Here is a 10,212-nt window from a genome sequence, read left to right as displayed (position 1 = left end):
TGGACTGTGCCCTGTGTGTTAACTTGTTAGTGTTCATTACATTCTTAATGCCTTCCAATGTACCTAAATTAGGTTAAAAGACTAGGAATGTCACAGATATGTGTTGGGGGTTTACCTGAATAACAATTATTTTGATGACCTTCCACGATGTGCTCTTTACTTTCCTGAGTTAAATATTAAACAGCTCTTTGGATATGAGACTGCACTTATTACATACACACAGAACTACATGTATAATCTGTGAAAATCAAATCTCTTTTGGGAAGGTTTTAACGGCATTAGCCACTATAAAGTTGAGAATCACTACTCCCCAAACCCTGTGCTAAGTAAATTATGTAAACAGATGAAAAATATTATATAGATCTTTTGTACATTATAATTTAGTTACATAAGGTTTTTAAATTCTGTTGGCATGCCTGTGCTTACTGTATGCATTCAGACTAATTTTAGTGGTATGTGTTGAATTTTAATTTGCCCACTGTAGCCTAGTCATATAGTGCATTTGTAAGGACTATTTAAATATTAAGTATAATGCTATCCACTGTAGATGTAAATAATTAGAATTATTGGTAACATGAAAAATGAGATCACCATGCTTGACTCCACTGTATGAACATGTACAATTTTAAGTTTGAAATACAGACAGATGCTTTCAAATATAGAAGCTGTTCTCTCTATACAGTACCTGTAAGCTGTAACTGTGACTAACAGATGGTCAGACAGGCAGCCTAGACCTATCACCAGATAATTATATACTCAGTAAAGGTGTTTTGACATGAAATCGCTCCACAAACTGTAGAACATTAAGTCTTTCAGTGCACACCCTCGCCTAGACGAAAAAAAAAACAAAACTCTGGTTTCCATACACAAGTTCCACGGTACAGCCCTAGATGAGGTAAATGTTAATGCAGTGCACCTAGCGCGAATAACAGTGTAGCGAACCGTGGTTCCCAGAGGCAGGGGTTTCTCACAGGCGGAGGTGGGACGTGAACCCGGGACCTCCTGCTCTGAAGCATAGCTGCAATACCGCTATACAAAAGAGCTGGTGTGAGATTAATTTTTGCTACCTTGTCAAATTTTGCTACTGGTTGTAAAATATGACGTGTATAACTGTCAGATTTTGCTACCTCATCAAATTTTACTACCTGCACCAAAATGTTGTATAAACATTCAAAAGAGTAAAAATTGTATGGCTGTTCACCTTGTGTCAAAATGTGATGACCTCTCCTGAGCTGCAAGGGAATAAAAGCATTGGGCATGCACAGTACACAAGGTAGGAAAAATTGACAGGGTAGAAAAAATGATGTTTTACACCAGCTCCTTTGAAGAAGCATATATCGGGTGTATGTCTTTTAGATTGCGTCACCTACCAGCCCTGACCCCTCCCCCCGCGCACGCTGCAATATGTTTAAATATTTTTCTGAACTGCATCAACTACGGTTTTTGTAAATAATAATAATAATAATGACTATTAACTTGTAACACAAATGTTATACCTGCTGTTTTCTGTGATATATAAATGCTGAATCTCCCTGTTGCAAGTCAGTTTCATTCACAGATATGACAGACTTTGATAGTGAGCGTCTGTATCCAAGACTGCACAAATGAAAGACATGTCACGATCATTCTGGAGAAAGCACTCGTAACATCATGATTCCTGTGGCCCGACTTCCCTATTTATTGTTAACTAGATATGTATGAGCAGGGTCCACTATGTATTGGCTTATTCTTTGGTTTCTATAGCCCCCCTAGTGGTCAGGTTACTACATTACATTACACTTGAACAATAATTACATTTTCTGGCTTTAAGATGCCCCCTAATTTAAAAGCTTGGCCTGGGAGTCATTGACATAGGTAATAGTCCAGTGAGTGACTCCATTTCTTTGACTGCAGTTACAATATTCCCTGACGGAAAAATAAAGCCATTTTAATTTGATGAAATGTATACCATGGGGAAAGTTAATCGGAGGAGCGTATGTCCCCTGCAACCTATTTAAAGCACGAACATCCAAGATATGTTTTTGACCAGTGTTCTGCATTCTCTGCTTTGTTATTCACCACCACTGCCAGACTTTCTATCCCTGGATATACAAAGCAAAAAGTAGAGGAATACATTTCTGTACATTTAAGGCTATTCAAGTATAGAAAATTATTAAGAATTAGTTTTGTCAGAATTTTGTTTATTTTGTGCATACTATATTTTAATCAGCTGCATGTGTAAACAACTTCCTTTGCAAAAAGTAGCCTGAGTGAAAAGCTGTATGTGGTTATTATATCTGAGTTATCATATTCAAGTTTTAATATTTAATAATTTAAACGTTTAGGGAACTACGCTAAATTCATCTACATTTGGGGATGCACAATTAAATACAATTTTCAATTTAATAAAGGTCACTTGAAGACTAAATTAAAGGTTTAAAAACAAAACCTCATGAGCGGCTGCCCATTCCTGTTACACAAGGTTATATTATTTTCATCCTCAAAAACAACTTTTAATTGTGTCAACCAAATAAACAAGCCATTAAATGTTATATGCAGACAAGCAATATTTAAGTGGTTATTACACAATGGGTTGTAAAAAGGAAACATTATACCGTTATATTGTAAGTTTACTGCCCTTTAACCGTTTCCACTCGTATAATATTATACTGGGCCTGACATTCTCGAGAGAATATCTCCTGAAAATAGATACTTGCTGGAAAGTACAGTTTTACAGCTTTCCGATGATGTCTAACGTGTCCATATAAGACGTTCCAAAGCAAAACTACTGCAAAGCTCGACTCAGGCTTGAATCATGTGACATGTGTCAGATCCATGTGACATGTTTCGTTTCTTACCTATTACTCGGTGGCTTCAAAAGATGGCGTTCTGATTTCAACGTCATTCAAAAACGCAGGCTTTGGGCTTTCCACAGACGCCACACATGCCCGGATGTGATGGTTCTACAGAAACTCACCATCCTATACATTCGATAGTGCAATGCTGTATTGCGAATCAAATCGGTAGGTGTGTTAGTGCCTCGAACTAAAAAAACTGTAATAGGTAGAAACACATCCAATATACCACAAGAAAGCAGAGGATTTGTGCTTTCCAATGACACCACATATTGTTCCTACTTCTGGTTATTTTCATAAATTGTTGTTTTTGTTTGTAAACAATAAAAAAAAAAAAAAAAACGAAAATGTGTCAAGATTCCCAATGCCACAGCTTCGTTATTGTTTGTGTTTCATAGCAAATTTGGCACTTATGCTCAGAAGCAATAAAAGTTTCATTTTGCACTGTAATTCTGACCTTTGAGGTATTTTGTTCTCAGTGAGGAACAAAATAAATGATATTGTTTTGTTATGCGTTTTTGTCTGGGGGGTAGTTTTTATAATATATATCGACAACTTTGCTAGCAAGAAAGATAATTTTGTGGCCTTTCATTTGGTGTGTGTTACATGTTTGTAATCCTTACGGAACAGGAGTTAGAAGGGATAAAATACAAATAGGCAAAACAAGGCAAACTTACCTTTAAAAGATTATGTTTATTGTTTTGGCTGATGTATTTGTCATTGTTGTCTAATCATATATTATCATCGTATACAGTGCCTTGCGAAAGTATTCGGCCCCCTTGAACTTTGCGACCTTTTGCCACATTTCAGGCTTCAAACATAAAGATATGAAACTGTAATTTTTTGTGAAGAATCAACAACAAGTGGGACACAATCATGAAGTGGAACGAAATTTATTGGATATTTCAAACTTTTTTAACAAATAAAAAACTGAAAAATTGGGCGTGCAAAATTATTCAGCCCCTTTACTTTCAGTGCAGCAAACTCTCTCCAGAAGTTCAGTGAGGATCTCTGAATGATCCAATGTTGACCTAAATGACTAATGATGATAAATAGAATCCACCTGTGTGTAATCAAGTCTCCGTATAAATGCACCTGCACTGTGATAGTCTCAGAGGTCCGTTTAAAGCGCAGAGAGCATCATGAAGAACAAGGAACACACCAGGCAGGTCCGAGATACTGTTTTGGAGAAGTTTAAAGCCGGATTTGGATACAAAAAGATTTCCCAAGCTTTAAACATCCCAAGGAGCACTGTGCAAGCGATAATATTGAAATGGAAGGAGTATCAGACCACTGCAAATCTACCAAGACCTGGCCGTCCCTCTAAACTTTCAGCTCATACAAGGAGAAGACTGATCAGAGATGCAGCCAAGAGGCCCATGATCACTCTGGATGAACTGCAGAGATCTACAGCTGAGGTGGGAGACTCTGTCCATAGGACAACAATCAGTCGTATACTGCACAAATCTGGCCTTTATGGAAGAGTGGCAAGAAGAAAGCCATTTCTTAAAGATATCCATAAAAAGTGTCGTTTACAGTTTGCCACAACCCACCTGGGAGACACACCAAACATGTGGAAGAAGGTGCTCTGGTCAGATGAAACCAAAACCGAACTTTTTGGCAACAATGCAAAACGTTATGTTTGGCGTAAAAGCAACACAGCTCATCACCCTGAACACACCATCCCCACTGTCAAACATGGTGGTGGCAGCATCATGGTTTGGGCCTGCTTTTCTTCAGCAGGGACAGGGAAGATGGTTAAAATTGATGGGAAGATGGATGGAGCCAAATACAGGACCATTCTGGAAGAAAACCTGATGGAGTCTGCAAAAGACCTGAGACTGGGACGGAGATTTGTCTTCCAACAAGACAATGATCCAAAACATAAAGCAAAATCTACAATAGAATGGTTCACAAATAAATATATCCAGGTGTTAGAATGGCCAAGTCAAAGTCCAGACCTGAATCCAATCGAGAATCTGTGGAAAGAACTGAAAACTGCTGTTCACAAATGCTCTCCATCCAACCTCACTGAGCTCGAGCTGTTTTGCAAGGAGGAATGGGCAAAAATTTCAGTCTCTCGATGTGCAAAACTGATAGAGACATACCCCAAGCGACTTACAGCTGTAATCGCAGCAAAAGGTGGCGCTACAAAGTATTAACTTAAGGGGGCTGAATAATTTTGCACGCCCAATTTTTCAGTTTTTTATTTGTTAAAAAAGTTTGAAATATCCAATAAATTTTGTTCCACTTCATGATTGTGTCCCACTTGTTGTTGATTCTTCACAAAAAATTACAGTTTCATATCTTTATGTTTGAAGCCTGAAATGTGGCAAAAGGTCGCAAAGTTCAAGGGGGCCGAATACTTTCGCAAGGCACTGTATTTCTGACAAAGCATGTTTGAGAAGCATTTATGTACCTGCAAATCGAACACTATAACATTACACACTTCTTGAATAGCAGTTTTAATTTTATTGTGCAAGATCAAATCTTCCAGCTAATGTCAAAGATAATTGCAGTTTAAATGAAAGGCAAGCATGCTGCTAATTAAAGCAAGCAACAAATGCAGTGCTCTATATACATTCAAGTCTTAAATGGATTAAACCTGCATTACAATTACCACAAAAATGGTTTGCTGTATAGCACAGTCCATTTCAGTAATCAAATCAAACCTAGGTTTTAAATTTGACATAAACACGCACAATATCTACTGTATACTTAAATACTTCAATATTACAAAAATACCATTCTGATTTTCGTACACATTTACACTAATGGGTTTTGTGGCATCTACAACAAAATATTACTGTCACTACATTTATAATTTCGAACATTTAACAAAAAGTACATACAAGTTCAGTAGTACACACGTTTATGAAACTCAATTTTATGAAAGCACAGCTGTCAGATTAACATTGTGTTTCCAATTTAAAGCTATTATACCAAATCAAAAGCTGTTTCTACACGGTTTAGCAGTTATGAGAAAGCAATTTAACTAAACACGTATATTAGCACACTAGTCTAGCGAAATGTTACACAAATATAAGCTTGAAAAAAAACTTGCCACTAGATTTAGCTGCAAAAAGTTATAACACAGTCACTGTCCATGTGGATGCAGCTGATGAAGGTAATAGTGAATTTATTACTACTAATTTGGTACACACTGAACATGATTGTAGCATTCATTAAATGGCATATACTGCCTTATTCTTCCAGTTTACCTGTAAAGTACTTGAATTTTTATCGTACCATTCTGCCTTGTAAAACATATTGGGGCCTTTCAATCATTCTAAATGTTGGTGGATCTTAATACCACTGTCCTTTAAATCACTAAATAAGACTCAATTTATGTATTTTTACAGACAGAAACACACTAAAGAAATGTTAATAACATCTGAACACACATTCTAATTATCTCAGTAGTGGTAAATACACTTGCCACGGTTTTGATCAATTGAAAAGACCCCACTATGTGTATTTTTAGGTGCTACAATAAATTAACTGGAAGTGTTTAAATAAAACACTGAGTAAAGCTGCCTGAATTCTGACATGTGTAAGGTCCAGTCTTATCTAAAACCAGTGGACAGATTTTTTTTAATGGAGTTACAGAGAACACCATGTTACATGGAAGTTTAAACAGTTTGTGCTTTGGAAATCATGGTTTCTGTCCCTGTGAGCCCAGGCTACTGAATGTACATTTATTTTTATTTTGTACATCACTTCACTCCTGATCATCCCATTACAGGTTGTAGAGAATACTAGAGAGAAAGACTGAATCTGGAAGTAACATGGATTTAAGGCTCCCAGTTCAGAAATGAGCATGTTTGCTCTGAGAACAGTCTTTTAAGTTGTCTTCAGGTAGTAACATCAGCGCCACTATTGGAAGCTTGTGATGAAGTTGTCTGGGGCTGTACAGGTATAGCTTCTAATTCAGACTCACGGACAAAGATTACTGCATCACCACTTACATTGATAAGACACTGAGCCTGCCAAAAAAAAAACAAAAAACACAGCAACATTTTATTATTATTTGACAAACCACTGAATAACAATACAAATACCTTCGAGAAAGTACTCCCTGACTAAGAACTGTGCAAAGCCCTTGCCTCGACCCTTTAAAAACACTGATCCAGACAAAGAAACTGCAATTTTAGCGTGGTTGCGCACGGTTATTTTTACAAACAAACAAAATAAACAAAACAAAAACCTAACTCCCGACAGAGTGCAGACTAAACTTTTCAGTTTTCCTAGCTACAGGTTTGGGACGGCTGAGCCGTTTCCCCAACAAAACCTTTCTTTATTTGAACCAGGCTGGGCAAAAGCCTTCCCTGGTTTTCTTTTCTATTCAGCTCCAACTGCTTTTTTTTATATAATGTGGCTGCTCCCACTTAGCACCAATTATTCCAGTTTGGAACAGCCACAGTCTCACATGGTTTTGACAGGGACAGGAATTAACCCCATCCCTGCCAACCACTAGCAAAACATCCAGACTACAGAACGTTAAGCAATTTTTTTACTTCAAAGTGTAAATTAAGGGCCAAACTTTTTTTGTATTTTGATTCTATTAAAAATGTCTCCACATCCACTTTGTTTAATGTATGAAGCTATTTTCTTTAACCCTTTTACAGCCAAGCATTTTTATCATAGATGTCACCACAAAGCCAAGCATTTTATGACCATTGTTACCACACGTCTTTAAAGCGCTATAAAAAACACTTAACTGAGACAGTAGAGTGATAAACATTGTATTTTTTTTTTTTTTTTTTTTTTATTATTTCCAGACCCTTGCCAGAACACAGTACAACATTTTAATTCTAACAAAACATGTATTGCTTTATAAGATCAAATATATATAAAAAAATGTTTTTAAATTAAATAAGGTACCCTGGAGTAAACCTAAAGGGATTTTTTTTCACAATTTAACATAATTATAGAAACTATAGTTATTTTACTTTAACATAACCAACTTCATCACATGGTAAAATAATGAACAACTGCAATAAATATGCCAATGGACTGCATAACAATACAAACATTAACTAATAATAAAATAAATATAAAATTGAGCTTATATAAACAAATTAGCTTATATAAAAAAAATACTGTCACCACCTAATGGTGGCTGCAAAGGAGTTAATTGCTTTTTTTTCCCCAGCTAAGGTAACTGATTGGGCCCGAAGTTTCTTTGAAGTTATACAATAAGAAAAAAAGCAACCAAGCCATTTTTAAATGGCCTTCAATTCAATACGTGATGTGTTTATTTCTAGTATAACTTTAACAAGTGGCTACTTGGTTTAATTTATATTTGGGTTAAAAAGATTTGAAAAGAACCCCCATTGTATTAAATGTTAAAAACTCTGCAGTGAAACTTAAACAATCCTCACAATACCTTTGACAGACCACAACAGAACTTATAAGAAAAATATAAGCAGCACTATTTATAGGAATGGATAGGGGAAAACAGTTATTCATTACCTGATTTTTATTTGGATTCTCCATAAAAACACATTCTTTCATTATATAAGAGACAACTGCATTTCCTCCCAAAGCTGCAACGTGAGCTCTCACCATGGCAAACACCTCTGCAATGAAAGCATGGAGAAACCCACTGACACCACCTTCCTGTGTGAAACAACAAAAAAGAAAGCTCTTCATGACACAATTGATACACACTTAAAGAAATGTGCAACTATAATCAGTCAGTGGATTATAATGTTTATAGACAAAAGTAGCACCATTTGTTTTATCCTGATAATTAAATTTTGAATACTTAATGAAAGCCAAATGAAAGTATGAAATTGACATACATTTAAATATTATTTAAATACATACTGAAGTATAATAAAAAAATAAAAAAAAAACCTGTTGACCTGACCTATAAAGTATAGAAGCAAGTATAGTCAACAGAATTGAATGCTTACAATGTTACATTATTTCTCTAGTCCAGGATGCAAAAAACACATGCGAAACCCACAAAGGCTTGCAAGCAATATGTCAGCCAGTTAGACTGAGCAACAGTGAAATATGATTAAAAAAATCTCATATTAAAAGCAGCAGAACTTGGAACCATCAGCATGAACTTGATACCATTCGGGAATGAAAACATCATAAAAAGTTAATGGAAGGGTAAAGAATTAAAGAAACATTAATTTGTAGCTTTATATCCTTTCACTGATAAGTACAGTTCTTAAGTTTGTCTTAAACGTTTGGTTTGATTGCTCACCTCACGTAGAGACGTGGTCTCTCGAATGAAGAACATGTTGATGATGCCGACATATTTGATTATTTTTGCTCCAGGGATGAAAGACAGTGGAGTCATCTTGACGACTGTAATGGTAGAGCCTGTGTATGCTGTAGTAGAACGTACACGCGCATGACCTTCAGCCTGCGGACTGGCTTTTTCAAGAGAAGATGCTAAAAAATAAGGGTGAAAGAAGAAACAGAATATTTAGTATGGGGAGTTGTAACCTACAAAGTCTATGTGAATTAAAATGATTGTTTTCAGTGTATCAAAATACAGAAGCTGTGTGACGGCATTCAGCAATCTCTGAAGCTTCAGCGATGTAACATCAAGCATTGCCTGCCATGAAGAAAGAGGTAATCATGCAAAGCATGCAGTAAGAAGACATATAAAAATAGGCTGAAATAAAATGTTAATTGACATAAAAGAGGCGTAAGGCAAATTTATGGTCATGACGTAACCAACAATAAATCAGAGAACATGACAAGAAAGAAAGGCAAAAACAGGTAGTCTGCTAAAAGAAGATTCTTGGCGTAAGAGTGTGAAAGATGTTACATTTTTGTAATGTAACTTCTGGTTTATTTTATCTTCTTGAAACTATAATTTTGCCAATATTCAAAGATTTTTGTCTTTTATAATCTAAAGAAAGTGGAATTTCATCTCTCATCAGTACAGAGTAATGCTACCAAATCATGTTGATTCCATTGCTCCACTGAAGTCTTTAGGCTATAATTTTGCAGCTTTCACACTCTGAAATCAGCTGTGCTTGATCTGCAATGCCAACGCTGGGTAGGATAGTCCCCCCCGTCACTACTGGAGGATCTGTCATTGCTCAGATTATCACCATAGTGCGCTAGAAACAACGTCCTCCTACTTGTCTTAATTGATCCTCGTCTTATGGTCAGAGCTTTCACTTTAACGAGCTCTATCCAGCTGTTGCATCTGTTTGCAAAGGAACTGTACTCAACTGAGGTGGCTGAAAACACACAGAGAAAAAAACAAAGAAAAAAACAGAAAAAAATATGGATGACGTTGGTTGCCTCAATGCTCCTCTGATGAAGCAATTATCTGTCTGATAGAAGATCATAAAAACACCCTCTTTTCATTAATTACAACGTGCGGAAATCACGATAACGC

General features: G+C 36.2%; 1 protein-coding gene across 26 annotated transcripts in view; it reads right to left on the bottom strand.

Annotated features, from left to right (window-relative positions):
* Positions 1–5,160: 5,160 nt before the first annotated feature.
* The window catches only part of LOC117415459 (C2 domain-containing protein 5-like), a 37,813-nt gene continuing 32,761 nt past the window's right edge, over positions 5,161–10,212 (bottom strand). For 10 of the 26 annotated variants that reach the window (XM_059027101.1, XM_059027115.1, XM_059027102.1 and 7 more), the window contains 4 exons: positions 9,950–10,051; positions 9,058–9,248; positions 8,310–8,456; positions 5,163–6,820 (listed from right to left, as the gene is read on the bottom strand). In XM_059027101.1, the coding sequence (XP_058883084.1) occupies positions 6,689–6,820; positions 8,310–8,456; positions 9,058–9,248; positions 9,950–10,051 (572 nt within the window). In that variant the 3' untranslated portion in view covers positions 5,163–6,688. Of the gene's footprint in view, positions 6,821–8,309; positions 8,457–9,057; positions 9,249–9,949; positions 10,052–10,212 lie in introns of all 26 variants that reach the window. The other 16 variants (XM_059027093.1, XM_059027094.1, XM_059027095.1 and 13 more) reach the window with 5 other exon arrangements.

Source organism: Acipenser ruthenus, chromosome 7 (assembly GCF_902713425.1).
Source record: "Acipenser ruthenus chromosome 7, fAciRut3.2 maternal haplotype, whole genome shotgun sequence".
NCBI lineage: Eukaryota > Metazoa > Chordata > Actinopteri > Acipenseriformes > Acipenseridae > Acipenser > Acipenser ruthenus.
Note: the sequence above shows the minus strand (reverse complement) of the source record. Positions and strands in the feature narration are given on the sequence as shown.